Source organism: Pseudophryne corroboree (assembly GCF_028390025.1).
Source record: "Pseudophryne corroboree isolate aPseCor3 chromosome 3 unlocalized genomic scaffold, aPseCor3.hap2 SUPER_3_unloc_68, whole genome shotgun sequence".
Classification (NCBI taxonomy): domain Eukaryota; kingdom Metazoa; phylum Chordata; class Amphibia; order Anura; family Myobatrachidae; genus Pseudophryne; species Pseudophryne corroboree.
This window is the reverse complement of record NW_026967561.1, coordinates 277,255-298,061: the sequence shown is the minus strand read 5'-3', so window position 1 is coordinate 298,061 and position 20,807 is coordinate 277,255. Positions and strand designations below refer to the sequence as shown.

General features: G+C 47.4%; 1 protein-coding gene across 1 annotated transcript; it reads left to right on the top strand.

Annotated features, from left to right (window-relative positions):
* The first annotated feature begins 10,494 nt into the window (after positions 1–10,494).
* On the top strand, positions 10,495–15,873 carry LOC134984585 (oocyte zinc finger protein XlCOF6.1-like). The gene is made up of 2 exons (XM_063950136.1): positions 10,495–10,592; positions 14,394–15,873. The coding sequence occupies exons 1-2, from the start codon at positions 10,495–10,497 to the stop codon at positions 15,553–15,555; spliced, it is 1,260 nt and encodes a 419-aa protein (XP_063806206.1). The 3' UTR covers positions 15,556–15,873.
* The last annotated feature ends 4,934 nt before the right edge of the window (positions 15,874–20,807 follow it).

Below are 20,807 nucleotides of genomic sequence, written 5' to 3'. Positions count from 1 at the left end.
TCTACCTGCTGCAATGTGTATAACGTGCTCTACCTGCTGCAATGTGTATAACGTTCTCTACCTGCTGCAATGTGTATAACATGCTCTACCTGCTGCAATGTGTATAACGTGCTCTACCTGCTGCAATGTGTATAACGTGCTCTACCTGCTGCAATGTGTATAACGTGCTCTACCTGCTGCAATGTGTATAACGTGTATACTGTGTGGAATAATGTGAATTGGTACTATTATGTGACCACGCCCCTTCCCCACGAAGCTACGCCCCTAAAAAATTCCAGCGCGCCTTCGCCGCGCACTGCCGCAGTTTTCAGTATCGGTGCAGGAGAACCGATTCTCTTTCTGCCACAAGGTCACCAAAATGTCTAATTACATCTAAAGTGCGGGGTGTCCTGTATGCTACACAGCCCAGCAGCATCGTCACCCCATCCTCCCCCTTGCACCCCTTTTATAGTATCCAAATCAAGTTTGTGTTTTTAGATTTGAATCATTAATAAGACTAATTAAAACCTTCATTCCGATGGGACCCAGAAAAGGACAGGTAGGACCCCAATTTTTAAAAGTGAGGGGTCCCTGGGACCCACTTTTTTTTGGTCTCAGCGCGATCACTGCTGTATATATGCATGAGCCCTCGCCATTATTTTTACACAGAACGCGGGACAGAATCCCGCCGCTGAGGGGGGCGGGGCTTCTTCCTCAGCACTCATCAGCGCCATTTTCTCTCCACAACTCCGCTGAGAGGACGCTCCCCAGGCTCTCCCCTGCAGAATCACGGTAGAAAGAGGGTAAAAAGAGAGGGGGGGGCACATAAATTTGGCGCAAAAACAATTATACAGCAGCTACTGGGTTAACACTAAGTTACTGTGTGATTCCTGGGACATATAGCGCTGGGGTGTGTGCTGGCATACTCTCTCTCTGTCTCTCCAAAGGGCCTTGTGGGGGAACTGTCTTCAAAAAGAGCATCCCCTGTGTGTGTGGTGTGTCGGTACGTTTGTGTCGGCATGTTTGATGAGGAAGGCAATGTGGAAACAGAGCGGGTACAAATGAATGTGGGGTCGCAGCCGACGGTGCCGACACCCGATTGGATGGATATGTGGAAGGTTTTAAATGATAATGTTAATTCTTTGCATAAAAGGTTGGATAAAGCTGAAGCCTTGGGACAGTCAGGGTCTCAACCCATGCCTGATCCTACAGCGCAGAGGCCGTCAGGGTCTCAGAAGCGCCCACTATCCCAAATTGTTGACACAGATATCGACACGGATTCTGACTCCAGTGTCGATGGCGATGATGCAAAGTTGCAGCCTAAAATGACTAAAGCCATCCGTTACATGATTATAGCAATGAAAGATGTGTTACACATCACAGAGGAAAACCCTGTCCCTGACAAGAGGGTTTATATGTATGGGGGAAAAAGGCAAGAGGTGACCTTTCCCCCTTCACATGAGTTAAATGAGTTATGTGAGAAAGGCTTGAGAATCTCCAGATAGGAAACTGCAGATTTCCAAACGGATGCTTATGGCGTATCCTTTCCCGCCATCGGACAGGTTACGCTGGGAATCCTCCCCTAGGGTAGATAAAGCTTTAACACGCTTATCCAAGAGGGTAGCCCTGCCGTCACAGGATACGGCCACCCTAAAAGATGAGGCAGATAGAAAGCAGGAGGGTATCCTGAAGTCCATTTATACACATTCAGGTACCTTACTAAGGCCGGCAATTGCGTCGGCCTGTGTGTGTAGTGCTGTAGCAGCATGGACGGATACCTTATCTGAGGAACTTGATACCTTGGATAAGGATACTATATTAATGACCCTGGGGCATATAAAAGACGCTGTCCTATATATGAGAGATGCCCAAAGAGACATTAGCCTTCTGGGCTCTAGAATAAATGCTATGTCGATTTCTGCCAGAAGGGTCCTGTGGACTCGGCAATGGACAGGCGATACCGACTCAAAAAGGCACATGGAGGTTTTACCTTACAAGGGTAAGGAATTGTTTGGGGACGGTCTCTCAGACCTGGTCTCCACAGCTACGGCTGGAAAGTCGAATTTTTTACCATATATTCCCTCACAACCTAAGACAGCACCGTATTACCAAATGCAGTCCTTTCGATCACAAAGAGGCAAGAAAGTCCGAGGTGCGTCCTTTCTTGCCAGAGGAAGGGGTAGAGGAAAGAAGCTGCACAACACAGCTAGTTCCCAGGAACAGAAGTCCTCCCCGGCTTCCACTAAATCCACCGCATGATGCTGGGCTCCACAGGCCATGCCAGGGGGAAGGGGGGTGGCGTCTTCGAAATTTCAGCCACAAGTGGGTTCACTCACAGGTGGATCCCTGGGCTATAGAGATTGTGTCTCAGGGATACAAGCTGGAATTCGAAGTGATGCCCCCTCACCGTTACCTAAAATCGTCCCTGCCGGCTTCCCCCATAGAGAGGGAAATAGTGCTAGCAGCAATTCACAAATTATATCTCCAGCAGGTGGTGGTGAAGGTTCCCCTCCTTCAACAGGGAAAGGGTTGCTATTCGACATTGTTTGTGGTACCGAAACCGGGCGGTTCGGTCAGACCCATATTGAATTTAAAATCCCTGAACATATACCTGAAAAGGTTCAAGTTCAAGATGGAATCGCTCACAGCGGTCATCGCAAGCCTGGAGGAGGGGGATTTTATGGTGTCTCTGGACATAAAGGATGCTTACCTTCATGTCCCCATGTATCCACCTCATCAGGAGTACCTCAGATTTGTGGTACAGGATTGTCATTACCAATTCCAGACGTTGCCGTTTGGTCTGTCCACGGCACCGAGAGTATTTACCAAGGTGATGGCAGAGATGACGGTGCTCCTGCGAAAGCAGGGAGTCACAATTATCCCATACTTGGACAATCTCCTCATAAAGGCGAGGTCCAGAGAGCAGTTTCTGATCAGTGTGGCACGCTCTCGGGAAGTGTTACAACAGCACGGCTGGATTCTGAATATTCCAAAGTCGCAGCTGATTCCTACGATGCGTCTGCCCTTCCTGGGCATGATTCTGGACACAGACCAGAAGAAGGTTTTTCTCCCGACGGAGAAGGCTCAGGAACTCATGACACTGGTCAGAGACCTCTTAAAGCCAAAACAGGTGTCGGTGCATCACTGCACTCGAGTCCTGGGAAAGATGGTGGCGTCATACGAGGCCATTCCCTTCGGCAGGTTCCATGCGAGGACCTTTCAATGGGATCTGTTGGACAAGTGGTCCGGATCGCATCTACAGATGCATCGGCTGAGCACCCTATTCCCCAGGGCCAGGGTGTCTCTTCTATGGTGGCTGCAGAGTGCTCACCTTCTCGAGCGCCGCAGGTTCGGCATTCAGGACTGGGTCCTGGTGACCACGAATGCAAGCCTCCGAGGGTGGGGGGCAGTCACTCAGGGAAGAAATATCCAAGGGCTGTGGTCAAGTCAGGAGACTTGCCTTCACATCAATATCCTGGAGCTAAGGGCCATATACAACGCCCTAAGACAAGCAGAGGTCCTGCTTTGCAACAAGTCGGTGCTGATTCAATCAGACAACATCACCGCAGTGGCTCATGTAAACCGCCAAGGCGGCACAAGGAGCAGGGTGGCGATGGCGGAAGCCACCAGAATTCTTCGATGGGCGGAGAATCACGTACGAGCACTGTCAGCAGTGTTCATTCCGGGAGTGGACAACTGGGAAGCAGACTTCCTCAGCAGGCACGACCTCCACCCGGGAGAGTGGGGACTTCATCAAGAAGTCTTCGCGCAGATTGCAGGTCGGTGGGAACGGCCACAGGTGGACATGATGGCATCCCGCCTCAACAAAAAGCTACAGAGGTATTGCGCCAGGTCAAGAGACCCTCAGGCGATAGCTGTAGACGCACTGGTGACACCGTGGGTGTTCCAGTCAGTTATGTGTTTTCTCCTCTTCCTCTCATACCCAAGGTGCTGAGGATCATAAGAAAAAGAGGAGTGAGAACAATACTCGTTCCGGATTGGCCAAGAAGGTCTTGGTATCCAGAGCTGCAAGAAATGCTCACAGAGGACCCATGGCCTCTGCCTCTAGGGCAGGATCTGTTGCAGCAGGGGCCCTGTCTGTTCCAAGACTTACCGCAGCTGCGTTTGACGGCATGGCGGTTGAACGCCGGATCCTAGCAGAAAAAGGGATCCCGGATAAGGTTATCCCTATGTTGATAAAAGCTAGGAAGGATGTGACGGCTAAACATTAACACCGTATATGGCGGAAATATGTTGCTTGGTGTGAGGCCAGGAATGCTCCTACAGAGGAATTCCAACTGGGCCGTTTCCTTCACTTCCTACAGGCAGAAGTGACCTTGGGCCTAAAATTTGGGTCCATTAAGGTCCAGATTTCGGCCCTATCCATTTTATTTAAAAAAGAACTGGATTCTTCTCCTGAAGTTCAGACTTTTGTAAAGGGAGTGCTGCATATTCAGCCCCCGTTTCTGCCTCCAGTGGCACCTTGGGATCTCAACGTGGTGTTGAGTTTCCTGAAATCACACTGGTTTGAGCCACTTAAAACCGTGGAGTTAAAATATCTCACGTGGAAGGTGGTCATGCTGTTAGCCTTGGCTTCAGCTAGGCGTGTGTCAGCTAGGCGTGTGTCAGAATTGGTTTTCCATATGGACAGGGCAGAATTGCGGACTCGTCCGCAATTTCTGCCAAAAGTGGTGTCATCTTTCCATATGAACCAACCTATTGTGGTGCCGGTGGCTACTCGTGACTTGGAGGATTCCGAGTTACTGGATGTAGTCAGGGCTTTGAAGGTTTATGTAGCCAGAACGGCTAGAGTCAGGAAAACTGAGTCGCTGTTTATCCTGTATGTATCCAACAAGCTGGGTGCTCCTGCTTCAAAGCAAACTATTGCTCGCTGGATCTGTAACACGATTCTGCGGCGGGATTGCCGCTACCAAAATCAGTGAAAGCCCATTCCACAATGAAGGTGGGCTCTTCTTGGGCGGCTGCCCGAGGGGTCTCGGCATTACAGCTTTGCCGAGCAGCTACTTGGTCGGGTTCAAACACTTTTGCAAAGTTCTACAAGTTTGATACCCTGGCTGAGGAGGACCTTGTGTTTGCTCAGTCGGTGCTGCAGAGTCATCTGCACTCTCCCGTCCGTTTGGGAGCTTTGGTATAATCCCCATGGTCCTTACGGAGTCCCCAGCATCCACTAGAACGTTAGAGAAAATAAGATTTTACTTACCTGTAAATCTATTTCTCGTAGTCTGTAGTGGATGCTGGGCGCCCGTCCCAAGTGCGAACTTCTTATGCAATACTTGTATATAGTTATTGCTTCAATAAGGGTTTTGTTATGGTTGCATGAGGGTTATCTGATGCTCTGTTGTTGTTCATGCTGTTAACTGGGTATGTTTATCACGAGTTATACGGTGTGATTGGTGTGGCTGGTATGAGTCTTACCCTGGATTCCAAAATCCTTTCCTTGTACTGTCAGCTCTTCCTGGCACAGTTTCCTTAACTGAGGTCTGGAGGAGGGACATAGAGAGAGGAGCCAGTGCACACCAGTATCCTAATTCTTTCTTAAAGTGCCCTGTCTCCTGCAGAGCCCGTCTATTCCCCATGGTCCTTACGGAGTCCCCAGTATCCACTACGGACTACGAGAAATAGATTTACCGGTAAGTAAAATCTTATTTTCCGCTTCTTCCTCGGTTGCTAAAGCGGATCAAACGAGAGTCCACGACCGTCATACTAGTGGCATTTCATTGGCCACGGAGAGTGTGGTTCTCAGATCTCCACGGTCTACTTGCAGATGATCCCTGGCTGATTCCGCTACGTCCAGACCTACTACAGCAGGGGTCGTTCCTTTACCCCGATTTAGCGCGGCTGCATTTTACGGGGTGGCTGTTGAGACCACTCTCAAGACGACAGGGCATTCCGCAGTTGGTTATACCAACCATGTTACGTGCTAGGAAGCCAGTTTCAGCAGCTCATTATCACAGGATTTGGCGAGCGGTTGGTGTGAAGCTAGGATGTTTCCGACATATTCTTTCAAGTTATCCCGTCTTTTGCTCTTTTTACAGACGGGGTTAGATGGAGGACCATGTTTAGCGACACTAACGGTGCAGGTCTCTGTCTTGTCAGTTTTCTTTCAAAGGAGTTTGGCTCTTTTGCCAATAGTTCATAATTTCCTGCAAGGTGTTCAACCTCCATTCATTCCACCTACAGCTCCATGGGACTTGAATCTAGTTTTGCATGTTTTTGCAGTCAAGTTTTGAACCCTTGCAACACGTGGATGTTAAGTTTATAACTAGGAAAAATGTGATTCTCCTAACCTTAGCTTCGGCAAGGCGTGTTGCACAATTGGGTGCCTTGTCATGCAAGCCACCGTATCTGGTATTTCATACTGACAGAGCGGAACTTTGGACAAATCCCACTTTTCTACCACAGGTAGTATCTTCTCTCACATCAGTCAACCAATCACAGTTCCTGTTTTTCAGAAGATTCAGGTACTCCGGCTACTTTGGACGTGGTACGCACACTCCGCGTTTATGTAGCCCGAACATCAACAGTACGTATAACGGATACTTTTGTTCTCTATTATGCAGTCAAGATAGGTTGGCCAGCTTCCAAACAGACCTTGGCCAGATAGATTAACCTGACCATTCGTCCGGTGTACTTTCATGCTAGTCTAACACCGACTGCATCTGTTTCAGCACATTCCACGCGTTCTGTGGGAATGTCATGGGCAGCAGGTCGGGAAACTTCTACGACACAACCTTGCTGTGCAGTTACATGGCCATCGGTGCACACATTTGTGCGCTTTTACAAGTTTGATAATTATGCGGCATCAGCTTCTAGCTTTGGCCGTCTAGTGTTACAGGTGCCAAACAGCTCTCCCGCCCAAGGGGGAAACTTTGGTACGTCCCAAGAGTACTCCAGTGACCCCTAATGGATGAAAAAAATAAGATTTTGGTACTTAACAGATAAATCCTTTTCTTTACATCCACAGGGGGCACTGGACACCCACCCAGAGCAGTTTCTCCTGGCTGGTGGTAAGTTCAATAGTTCTTATGGTAACACATTTTCACCGACTTGATCAAATGCTAAGGTGATTGTTATCTATTGTCGTGTCAACTTTCTAGTTGTCTGTTATGTTATGTGTCCACTTTCTAGTTGTCCGTTATGTTATATGTAATTCTCCATTGTTCATCCTCTCTTTCACTCCTATTTGGATCAGCAAAAAAACACTAAGGCATCTTGGGAGTATGGAAGGGGAAGGAATGTTACACATTCAAATTTTTAAATGTGCCTATCCCTGCTATCGCACCGTCCATATCCCAAGAGTACTCAAGTGCCCCCTGTGGATTCAAAGAAAAGGATTTATCTGGTAAGTACATGACTGTGGAGGTGAGGGGATCTGGGCGTATTTACAGTTATATTGCTGTCTCCCCATTTCACAGAGTTGTGAAGAAGACATCTGGTGAGCATGAGACACCCAGCAGCCATCCTCGTGTGTCAGGAGGACTGAGCAGGTCTCAGAGCCCCATCACGGTGCCTCCACCTCACTCACTGATACATGAGAGACACAGTGACCAGAAGTTCTAGGAACTCACCAACAAGATTATTCATCTGCTGACTGGAGAGGTGACTGCTGGGAATGGGACATTATACGGTAACACCAGGGGATGTGTCTGGGCGATGACTGGAGAGTTGATTGCTGGGAATGGGACATTATACAGTAACACCAGGGGATGTGTCTGGGTGATGACTGGGGAGGTGACTGCTGGGAATGGGGCATTATACAGTAACACCAGGGAATGTATCTGTGTGATGACTGAAGAGGTGACTGCTGGTAATGAGACATTATACAGTAACACCAGTGGACGTGCCTGGGTGATGACTGGAGAGTTGACTGCCGGGAATGGGACATTACACAGTAACACCAGGGGATGTCTGGGTGATGACTGGAGAGGTGACTGCTGGGAATGTAAAATTATACAGTAACACCAGGGGACGTGTCTGGGTGATGACTGGAGAGGTGATTGCTGGGAATGAGACATTATACAGTAACACCAGGGGATGTGTCTGGGTGATGACTGGAGAGTTGACTGCCGGGAATGGGACATTACACAGTAACACCAGGGGACGTGTCTGGGTGATGACTGGAGAGGTGATTGCTGGGAATGGGACATTATACAGTAACACCAGGGGATGTGTCTGTGTGATGACTGGAGAGGTGACTGCTGGGAATGAGACATTATACAGTAACACCAGGGGACGTGTCTGGGTGATGACTGGAGAGTTGACTGCCGGGAATGGAACATTATACAGTAACACCAGGGGTCATGTCTGGGTGATGACTGCAGGGAATGGGATATTATACAGTAACACCAGGGGATGTGTCTGGGTGAGGACTGGAGAGGTGACTGCTGTGAATGGAACATTATACAGTAACACCAGGGGATGTGTCTGGGTGATGACTGGAGAGGTGGCTGCTTGGAATGGGGCATTAATACAGTAACACCAGCGGATGTGTCTGGGTGATGGCTTTAAAGGTAACTGCTGGGAATGGGACATTATACAGTAACACCAGGGGACGTGTCTGGGTGATGACTGGTGAGGTGACTGCCGGCAATGGGACATTATACAGTAACACCAGGGGACGTGTCCGGGTAATAACTGGAGAGGTGACTGCTGGGAATGGGACATTATACAGTGACACTGGGGTATGTGTCTGGGTGATGATTGAAGAGGTCACTGCTAGGAATAGGGCATTATACAGTAACACCAGGGGATGTGTCTGTGTGATGACTGGAGAGGTGACTGCTGGGAATGAGACATTATACAGTACCACCAGGGGACGTGTCTGGGTGATGACTGGAGAGTTGACTGCCGGGAATGGGACATTACACAGTAACACCAGGGGATGTCTGGGTGATGACTGGAGAGGTGACTGCTGGGAATGGGACATTATACAGTAACACTAGGGGACGTGTCTGGGTGATGTCTGGAGAGGTGACTGCCGGCAATGGGACATTATACATTAACACCAGGGGACGTGTCCGGGTAATGACTGGAGAGGTGTCTGCTGGGAATGGGGCATTATACAGGGACACTGGGGTATGTGTCTGGGTGATGACTGGAGAGGTGACTGCTGGGAATGGTTCATTATACAGTAACACCAGGGGATGTGTCTGGGTGATGACTGGAGAGGTGACTGCTGTGAATGGAACATTATACAGTAACACCAGGGGATGTGTCTGGGTGATGACTGGACAGTTGACTGCCGGGAATGGGACATTACACAGTAACACCAGGGGATGTCTGGGTGATGACTGGAGAGGTGACTGCTGGGAATGGGACATTATACAGTAACACCAGGGGACGTGTCTGGGTGATGACTGGTGAGGTGACTGCCGGCAATGGGACATTATACAGTAACACCATGGGACGTGTCCGGGTAATAACTGGAGAGGTGACTGCTGGGAATGGGGCATTATACAGTGACACTGGGGTATGTGTCTGGGTGATGACTGGAGAGGTTACTGCTGGGAATGGAACATTATACAGTAACACCAGGGGATGTGTCTGTGTGATGACTGGAGAGGTGACTGCTGGGAATGGGACATACAGTACCACCAGGGGTCGTGTCTAGGCGATGACTGGAGAGGTGACTGCTGGGAATGGGACATTATACAGTAACACCAGTGGTCATGTCTGGGTGATGACTGCAGGGAATGGGCTATTATACAGTAACACCAGGGGATGTGTCTGGGTGAGGACTGTATCACTGTGTGTGTTGGGTGTCTATAAGGTGTCAGGATGTCACTGTCTATGTCTCCATGCAGGAGGGGGAGTATATAGAGGAACACAGGGGTCTGTACAAGAACGTCATGATGGAGAATCACCGGCCCCTCACATCACTGGGTAAGAGGAGACTGTCATGTATTGTACAGGGGAGAGCAGGTATGGGGGCCCCTATATACCCACATCACCTGATAATCACATATATACACTGTACTCAGTCACTGTGTGTCTCCTACAGATGGGCCCAGTAACAGAGATACCCCAGAAAGATGTCCCTGTCCTCTGTATTCCCAGAACTGTACAGAGGAGAATCACAGGACCCCACAGGAGGATCAGGTAGGTGGGATTTAGGGTCTCCCCAATATACCAAAGTGACTGTCACTATATGATCTGTAGAGAAGCTGTGTGTATTATACACTGATATTATACTGTTTCACCTCAGTTTAATCTGACTGTATTGAAATATCATTATAGTGTTTTTTTTTTTTTTTTTAGGTAGAACGTCTGTCTAATATTAAAACAGAAGATATAGAAGGAGAAGAAGAGACGTATGTGACTGATATAAAGGCAGAAGATACAGAGGGAGAAGAAGAGATGTATGTGACTGATATAAAGGCAGAAGATATAGAGGGAGAAGAGACGTATGTGAGTGATATAAAGGCAGAAGATATAGAGGGAGAAGAGACGTATGTGAGTGATATAAAGGCAGAAGATATAGAGGGAGGAGAAGAGATGTATGTGACTGATATACAGGCAGAAAATAAAGAGGGAGAAGAAGAGACGTATGTGACTGATATAAAGGCAGAAGATATAGAGGGAGAAGAAGAGACGTATGTGACTGGTATAAAGGCAGAAGATACAGAGAGAGAAGAAGAGACGTATGTGACTGATATAAAGGCAGAAGATATAGAGGGAGAAGAAGAGACGTATGTGACTGATATGAAGGCAGAAGATACAGAGGGAGAAGAAGAGACGTATGTGAGGGGCGATCAGCAGTGTAAGGAGGAGGAGATCCCTACAGATATCAGCACAGGTGAGTAATAAACACTTATTACAGAACAGAGTCACATAGTGACATATTCTCCTTGCTCAGTCACTACAGCAATCTCTTATACTACAGCCTCTGTTAGTACAAACTAATGAGGAATATGTATTTTCCCCGTTGGGGAGTCAGGAGACATCAGCCCCTATTATACTCCTGCTCTTCTCCTTACATCATGTCACTGTGTGTTTTACCAGCCCAGACGTCTGACCAGTCCCAACTCCACACTCTAAGGGCAACAGTATCTTAGACGAGTCAGTCATGCTTTGCCTGAACACCCAAACATTCTAGAAAGGTATTATGAAACGTAACAGTGGGAAGAATGTCAGGCCATATACTATATAGCAATTAAATAGCAAAGGAAATAAAGCAAAAAATATACTGTATGCTTTATACCCATAATAAGAACAAATAAATCTGGCCCAAAAATAGATCCATGCCCAGTAACTTAGTCCCAGTTGGCACATGTTACAGTAGGAAACAAACTCTGAGTGTCTGTAACAGTCTTACTCCTTTAGCATATTACTTCGAGACGGAAGACAACTCCTCCGGGATTGGTTTAGGTAAAGTGTCATGAAAGACTGTCTACAGGAATATCCCACTTTTTCAGAATAGCAGGGCCATCCTCGGGTGAAGGTATCACTGTGAAGGCGCCATTTCGCATCACAATAATCTTAGTAGGAAAGCCTCATTTGTATTGCACATTTCCTTGGGTGGAATAGACGCCTTTTGGCCAGCGTCACATGAGAAATATCCAGAAATAGCTGCAGATTATCCAGGCACTCAGCTGTGGATGAAGAAGACAAAATGACTTGTAGAATGCATTCTTTAATATGAAAAAAGTTGACCCTGAGCAGAGTGTCCCTCGGTGCTTGGATAGGGGCCTGTTTGGACTTTGGGAGTCTATGGATCCTATCAATAAGAAGGTCCATGGCAGAAGCCTTTGGTGGAAGGTTCTGAAAAGAGGACCATGGCATAATCATAAAGCTCAGCATTTGTAACAGAATTCGGAATGCCCATTATTCTGATATTATTTCTCTGAGACCTGTCTTCTAAATCAATGACTTTATCACGAATAGAGACCGGGTCTTCCTGAAGGGTGTCATGAGCTGAAATCAGATCTTTGTGAGACGCAACAATCTCTTTCATCTTAGTCTGTACGAGTGCCAATCTCACTGATACTGGACCTCAAAGCTTGAATATTAGAGTTAAGTTGTGAGGTTATTTCAGTCCTTAAGTGTAGATAACATAGAATGTATAGAGCGTAGAGTAATAGGATCATCTAGGATGTCTTAAGATGTCTTCAGCCATTACAGCTGGGCTGTGCGCCTGACAAGAAGAAGCAGATGATGTTGTAGCGGTCTCAGATGGACCACCTGAATTTGAGATACCAAAGAGGGGTGGTATTCATGTGACCGCCGGTCAGCTGACCGACAGTCACATAACCTCCTCCACGAGCCCGACGGCTCACTTTCCCGATGGTCGGCATATCTACCAACAGGGACTATTTCCACTCGTGGGTGTACACGACAACCAGAGAGTGGAAATAGAACCTGTGGCGACCGCAGCTTGGCGAGCGCAGCGAGCCCGCAAGGGGCTTGCTACACTCGCCCCTCCCCGCCGGGATCCCGGCGTCGGTATGCTGCCGGGATCCCGGCGTCGCCAGGAGAATGCCGGTCAGCCATACTACACCCCCAAAGAGATGGACAGGTGGGGCCGATTTGGTATCTTTTAACCTTTCTTGGAGGTATGGAAAGCCGGCTACAAAGAGACAGACCTCTCAGAGATAGGAAAATACTAACGATCTATAAATAAAAGGAGCAGTAGTACGCTGTCAGGAGGTTACATCAAGATGACTCTGTTCACAATGACATTCTTGGGGAGACGGGGGGGGGGGGGTTTGAGACAAAATTTCAAGTAAACCTGATGTAATGCAACTCAAATAACACAGTAATGAGTGAGAAATTCCACTAGAGGTCAGCGTGATCACAGACGTGAAGTACTCAGCACAGCGAGACACAAATGGCAAAATATATTCAGTGGATAAATCCACAAAATAATATACTGTGAGGTTGTAATCAGAGTGTAATGAGCTGTACTCAGACGATACTTGATACTGGGCTCTGCATGTAGACTGAGAGGAAGTAGATTATAGTGGTACCATATAAATAGAAGGTAGTTTCACCTCCAGGCAAATGCTTCAATTTAGTGCAGTGACCCCAATCCAGCCATCAGGACACTTATTTAGTAGCTTATATCAATTTTACACCTTATTGAAGGCAAAGCATGTGATGGCCGAGTACCAGGATTCAAAATGGCAGCCACCTCACTTTCCAATATCATTGCCGGGCTCGGTGACTGTGGGCAGCCCGTTCTGTCTCCAGCAATAGTGGGAGCTGCGCACCCATGTGAGTGGGAGAGCATTTGCCCCCACCTAAGGAAAAATTGCCTCCAAGTCAGGTGTTTGGAGCGTGCAGGAAAGACTGGGCGCACTTATCCCTAAAATTCAGCCAGTGGCTTCAGCGGCGTCACTAGGCTGCGACAGTGAACAGTGCTCGGAGTGAGCAGAGCGAGCGGCTTTAGGGCAGGAGGAGTGGGGGACTTAATAAATTGGGTCTTGGTTCCAGCAGCGGCTGAGAGCTATTAGGTAGATAAGAAGCCACTTAGTGAGGAGAGCTCCAGAAAGTACGTCTGGATGGACTCAGGCCACGCCGCTCTTATTTATTATTTTATATACTAACAGGGGTGACAGGTGTGGTACATCTCTGCAAAGGCAGATCCAATCTCTTTCTCATCAGACTCTGCTGTCTTCCCTGCACTCTCACTCAGATGTTCATTGCTGTCAGTAGCACACGTATGAGAAGCAGAAGTATGGCGGCAGCTGTATAGATTCTGATATGTAATTCTCTGTATCATACCGTACACACATCTTCCTTATTACTATTGAGGGTATAGATGTAAGACACTGATGATGAGGGTGTAACAGTGGATTATAACCTAGCAGATGATGATGATTACAGGATATCATATGGTGTATTGCATGTAAAGTACCTTGTTCCACACCTACTCTGCTGTAGCAATATACCTTATATAAGGGTGAGTAACACATGTACAGGCTTACCAGCGTATAAGCACACACATAAGGGAATTCTACCTTACCAATGCTTCCAGGAGTAACGTTAGGAGACATTTCTCTGATCCATCAGCTCATACGACTGATGTTATTGTTCAGCTAGAATCTCCAATTCATACGATATGTTCCCCATCCATTGTTTTACATTGGTGCTGACATAGGACTTGGCGAGTGACTACATCTCCATTTATACTTCATGGTTAGTTACCAGTACAAGAGAGAGATATATCTAAGTCTTATTATAATATTACATTTGTTATTGTGAGTGTTCTCAGGAGGGAGGACACAATGATACTCTGAGACACAATATGATAAAGCCTTCATTAAAAGTTATGTTTTATTATATACACACATTTACAATTAAGTGTCCCAGAGAGTCGTCTTCTCCGCTTGTTTACAAGATTAATATTGTTACAGAAAATGTCACATTTCCATAATGTATTTTATTTCCAGCAGATGGACACACAAGCAGGAATATCACAGAAGGACATCTAATGTTATCCCCGATTGTGACATAAAAGATAATGACAGTAGACCGGATTCTCCAGGAGATAATCCCATTACCCCAATTATACATCCAGCTCTATCAGCTGGTCCCTCTGATCCTGGGAAATATTCTCCTGATCACTCTGATATTGGTGCATCTGTTACAGCTCTGACAGTAGATACAGTGTTTCCCTGTTCTGTAGATGCCAAATGTTTTACACAGAACACAAAGCTTATCACCCATCAGGCAGCTAAGGCAGGTGAGAGGCCATTTCCATGTTCTGAGTGTGGGAAATGTTTTACATTGAAAGCAAATCTTGTTACACATCAGAGAAGTCACACAGGTGAGAGGCCATTTTCTTGCTCTGAGTGTGGGAAATGTTTTACACAGAAATCATATTTTATTACACATCAGAGAAGTCACACAGGTGAGAAGCCATTTTCTTGCTCTGAGTGCGGGAAATGTTTTATCCAGAAATCATATCTTATTACACATCAGAGAAGTCACACAGGTGAGAAGCCATTTTCTTGCTCTGAGTGCGGGAAATGTTTTATCCAGAAATCACAACTTGTTACACATCAGCGAAGTCACACAGGTGAGAATCCATTTCCATGTTCTGAGTGTGGGAAATGTTTTGCATGCAAATCAGTTCTTGTTATACACCAGAGATGTCACACAGGTGTGAAGCCATTTTCTTGCTCTGAGTGTGGGAAATATTTTGCACAGAAATCACAACTTGTTACACATCAGCGAAGTCACACAGGTGAGAAGCCATTTCCATGTTCAGAGTGTGGGAAATGTTTTGAACGGAAATCACAACTTGTTGCACATCAGCAAAGTCACAGAGGTGAGAATCCATTTCCTTGCTCTGAGTGCGGGAAATGTTTTACCTCGAAAACACAACTTGTTATACATCAGCGAAGTCACACAGGTGAGAAGCCATTTCCATGTTCTGAGTGTGGAAAATGTTTTGCACGCAAATCAGATCTTGTTAGACATAACAAAAGTCACACAGGTGAGAAGCCGTTTTCTTGCTCTGAGTGCGGGAAATGTTTTATCCGGAAATCACATCTTGTTATACATCAGCGAAGTCACACAGGTGAGAGGCCATTTCCATGTTCTGAGAAATAAATCAGCTCTTGTTGGACACAATAGACATCATTCCGGTGAGGAACCATTTTAATCTTCTGGAGTATACTTATCATGGCCATGCGTTGTTCTTCAGGGTTCTTATCCTATCTCATATGCTTTTTGCAATATACATGTTACCACTGAGTGAAATAATCAGATGTCATGCCCTCATCTACCACTGCTATACAGATGACCTGTCTTTTGCTTCAGATACTGAGAAACCAGTCCCAATCCTATAACTATGCGAAGAACCTCGCTAAAAATGCAAAATTTTATTGCAATGATTATTATTAATAAATTGGTAATGTTTGAATTGTGCACCTGCAACCTTTTTCTTTGTATGAGGAACCGTTTTAGTCTTCTGGAGTATACTACTTGCCATGTAATGTTCTTCGAGGTTCTTATCCTATCTCCTATGCTTTGTGCAATATACATGTTACCACTGGGTGAAATAATCAGATGTCATGCCCTCATCTACCACTGCTATGCAGATGACCTGTCTTTTGCTCCAGATACTGAGTAACCAGTCCCAATCCTAAATGGTTGTCTAGCTGAGCTTCAGGTGTGGGTGATGCCAGTTGGCTGTGATTCAGTCCTGGCGAAACAAGTCCTTATGATAGAAGCTCACCAACAAAGCGCAGGGCTACAGCTCAGCTTTGCAAACCAACCAGACTTCCACTTGTGGGTTCAGAGTTACAAAATGCTGATCATGTACCGAATCTTGGTGTCCTGGATGGTGGAGTGACACTTGACATCAGGTATTAGCCACAATCAGATCCTCATCTGAGAAACATAGCCAGACTCCTGCACTTCTTTCCCTCAGAAGATCTACCTACAGTCATACATGCACTTGTATAATCACACATAGACTACTGCAATGTCCTCTACCTGGGTCTCCCAGCAAAAGAATTGCACCGCTTGTAGCTTGTACAGAATGCAGCAGCCAGACTGTTACTTAACCAGCCCGTCCCTGCCACATAACACCCATTCTCTACTCCCTTCACCGGCTGCCTGTAAGATGGTGACTCTGGGCCTAATTCAGGTTGGGTTGCAGTGTGCGATCCAAATGGAAGTATTGAGAAAAAGTTGCGGGCGCATCCACTGCGCCCGTCCTGCGCATGTGTCTGCATTCTCTGCGGGGGGGGGCGCAGAAAATGCGATTGCTCCGTGTTAATCAGGCAGAGACGGTCATGGGGTGGGGGGCAATGCTCCGTTTCCAGGGAGAAAATAGAGCATTGCAAGTGCGGTGTGGAGCGAACGGGATGCGGACAAACGGGGGACAAGCTAAGCTGTGAAGATGAAACAGAAATTGTGAAGCAATCGCAATTTCTCTTACGTCCTAGAGGATGCTGGGGTCCATTTCAGTATCATGGGGTATAGATGGTTCCGCAGGAGCCTTCGGCACTTTAAGAATTTTTAGCTGTGTGAAATGGCTCCTCCCTCTATGCCCCTCGTCCAGACCTCAGTTTAGAAAATGTGCCCGGTAGACTGGATGCACACCAGTGGAACTCTACAGAGCTTTGCTGGAAAAATACTTTGTTAGGTTTATTATTGTACAGGGAAGCTGCTGGCAACAGCTTCCCTGCTTCGTGGGACTTAGGGGGGGAAGTAGGAATAACTTCTCATTTAGTTCAATGGTTCTGCTTCCGCTGACAGGACACCATTAGCTCCTGAAGGGTACTGAACACAGCCCAAGCCTGGCCAGCGCTCACTCCCACAGCACTGCCGCCACCCCCTAACAGAGCCAGAAGTCAGAAGGCTGGTGAGTATTTACCGGAGACCTGCCGAGAGGGGTCCTCCGGTCATCATGGCGGCATAAAGGTACCAGCGCAGCATGGGACGCTGCGCACAAACATGTCTCAGCACAGTGTGCAGAGCGCGCAGGGTGGCGCGCTCTGGGGAACATGGTAAAATCCTTACTCTCACTGGCATAACAGTACATACATGTGTGCCACTGAGGTACATACCCCTGCCAGTATAAATATTGTATTACTGAGGTAGACTCGCGCCATTACAGGGGGCGGGGCTTCTCCTCAGACTTGCCAGTAATACTGATTGGGCGCCATTTTCTCCTGCAGAGATGCCGGAGTGCTGATCCTGAACGCTGCTTCTCACACATCGATGTTACAAGTACCAGGGTGTTATAGAAGGAGAGGGGAGCACATACTGTGTTGAGGTCTGCGGACTTCATATTGGATAAAAGCGCTGTGGTTGTATATTTCTTTTTCATCCACTAGGGGTCACTGGAGTACTCTTAGGGATATGGACGGTGCATTAGCAGGGAAGGTGCATTTAAATATTTAAATGTGTAACCCTCCTCTTCCCTCTTCCATACTCCCAAGATCCTCAGGTTTTTTTATGTGCCTCAGGGAAGCACATCATGAGCTTAAGGCTCCATTTTGATTTAACTTTTTTACACGTTCATTTTTTTATTTTATTTTACAGACAATTCCTTCCCCACTTACTAAGAAGTGTGGGTCCGGGATTGTACTCCCTCCAGCCGCTGCTGATACGTGGGCGCTTGTAGGAGAAGCACGGCCGTGTCAGCCAGGCAGCATATGATCCTTTCCCACTTACAGAGAAGTGAGGTCCGGGATTGAACGGCCATCTCCTCCACATGATGACTCCAGAGGCGCTGGGTGGAGGAGATTTCAAACAGGAGTGGTTTTCTATCTAAGGGCGCTTACAGCGCCGCTGCCGCCAGGAGAACTGAGTGGCGGAAGCCGCATACGGTAGCTTCCAACAGCTGCCGCAAGGTCAGTGCAGGGGAGGTCAGCTCTCGCTGCCGCCCGCCGTGTATAGGAGACTGCGCTGCTTTTTCAGAGCACCCACGCCGCCCGCCGCCCAGCTGCTCATATAGATATACCTGTCGCTGTTACAGGCCGGACACTGTTACACCTGCCGCCTGGCCGCTCATGCCGTCCACTGACGCAGGTGCCCGGCCGCTGAGGCACGCCGCCGCTTCTCAGCTCCCGAGAGAGGAGCGTGTTCTATAGCGCCGCTTCCAGCACATAAGCGCTCCCACATGCCGCTCTGCGTCCCACTCCCACACGCCGCTCCCTGCACATAGCTGGTGCAGGGAGCGTGGGCTATACAGCAGGTGCAGGGAGCGTGTTCTATAGGGAATAACAGCGCCGCTTCCATAAGCGCTCCCCACTTCCAGCAAGGTGCATGGAGCATGGTACTTCTGGTACATCTTTATATCTTGGCAGCCATATGTTGTAGTGAGACGCACTAAGGTGCAGGGAGCATGGTTCTCATAATACTGTTTAAGCTCCCTGAAATCCCATACAGTAATCTGTGTGTGTGTACATGTGGGGGTATTTATGTGTTTTATATATATAGAGTCCAATACGTGTAGAGTCCTATCTGTTGACATGCCCATGTGGACTAGCTTATGTGGGTAAAACTGATTGTACCTTTAAAACCAGGATGGCACAGCATCGTTATGCCATACGGGAGGCTATTAAGACTGGCAGTAGCGATCAACCGGTGGCTCGACATTTCATGCTAGCCAAGCATGGGATGGCTACTTTAAGATATAAGATAATTGATCAGGTCCCATTCTCACTACGTGGGGGGGGACTGTTCTGAAAAATGGTCATGGTGTTGGTCTTGGCTTCAGTCAGACGAGTGTCTGAATTAGGGGCTCTGTCACACAAGAGTCCTTATATGATATTTCATGAAGATAGGGCTGAACTGAGAACAAGTCAGCACTTTCTTCCGAAGGCTGCGTCTTCTTTCCATATCAAACAACCTGTGGTGGTGCCAGTGGCTTCTGATACCTCAACTGTTTCAAAGTCCTTGGATGTCGTCAGAACGTTGAGGACTTATGTTACTAGAACATATCGGGTAAGGAAAACAGAATCTTTGTCCTCTATGACTCCAACAAGATTGGGGGTCCTGCGTCTAAGCAGACTATTGCGCGCTGGATCAGAGGTACCATTCTGCACGCTCATTCCACGGCAGGATTGCCATTACAGAGTTCGGAAAAAGCCCACTCTACCAGGAAAGTGGGTTCGTCCTGGTCGGCTGCCCGGGGTGTCTCGGCATTGCAAATCTGCTGAGCAGCTACTTGGTCAGGTGCAAACATGTTTGCTAAGTTTTACAAGTTTGATACCTTGGCTGCAATTTGGTCAGTCAGTTCTGCAGGAACATTAGCACTTTCCTGCCAGTACTGGGAGCTTTGGTACATCCCCATGGTACTAAAATGGACCCCAGCATCTTATAGGATGTAAGAGAAAATAGGATTTTAATAACCTACCGGTAAATCCTTTTCTCGTAGTCTGTAGAGGATGCTGGGCGCCCGCCCAGTGCTCATTTCTCCTGCAGTATTACGTTTTATCGTTTTACACTGATTCTCATGTGTTAAGATGTTTTGCAGCTGTTGCTGTTACGTTATGCATGCACGTTACCATGGGTTATGTTATGGCCATGTAAGGTGGCATGTTTTGTATGGTGTGAGCTGGTGTGAATTTCACCACTAGTTTAATGTAAATTCTTCTCTCAAAGTTGTCCGTCTCCTCGGGCACAGTTCCTATACTGAGTTCTGGAGGAGGAGTATAGAGGGAGGAGCCAGTTCACACTGTTAAAAAGTCTTAAAGTGCCGAAGGCACCTGCGGAACAGTCTATACCCCATGGTACTAAAATGGACCCCAGCATCCTCTACAGACTATAAGAAAAGGATTTACCGGTAGGTATTAAAATACTATTTTCTGTTTCATCAATGGGAGGAGGCGCCGGTCAGCATACTGGATGGCTTTGCCCTGCGATGGGTGGCCCCCAGTATGCTAGAAAAAGGATTGCTAATTCTTCTAATCTTACTGACTTACTGTAGGCCCCTATTACATAATCTTACTGACTCTCCCAGCCCTACATGACCAGGGCCCATGTACCAGAAGCAGCTTCTGCCTCCTTACTGACTTACTGTAGTCCCCTATTACATAATCTTACTGACTCTCCCAGCCCTACATGACCAGGGTCCATGTACCAGAAGTAGCTTCTGCCTCCTTACTGACTTACTGTAGGCCCCTATTACATAATCTTACTGACTCTTCCAGCCCTACATGACCAGGGTCCATGTACCAGAAGCAGCTTCTGCCTCCTTACTGACTTACTGTAGTTCCCTATTACATAATCTTACTGACTCTCCCAGCCCTACATGACCAGGGTCCATGTACCAGAAGTAGCTTCTGCCTCCTTACTGACTTACTATAGGCCCCTATTACATAATCTTACTGACTCTCCCAGCC

Excerpts from the sequence above, each read along its gene's own strand:
- LOC134984585 (XM_063950136.1), top strand. The coding sequence starts at position 10,495 with ATGTATGTGACTGATATACAGGCAGAAAATAAAGAGGGAGAAGAAGAG. Across the intron at positions 10,593-14,393 it reads ATAGAGGGAGAAGAAGAGAC|ATGGACACACAAGCAGGAAT; the intron begins GTATGTGACTGG and ends TATTTCCAGCAG.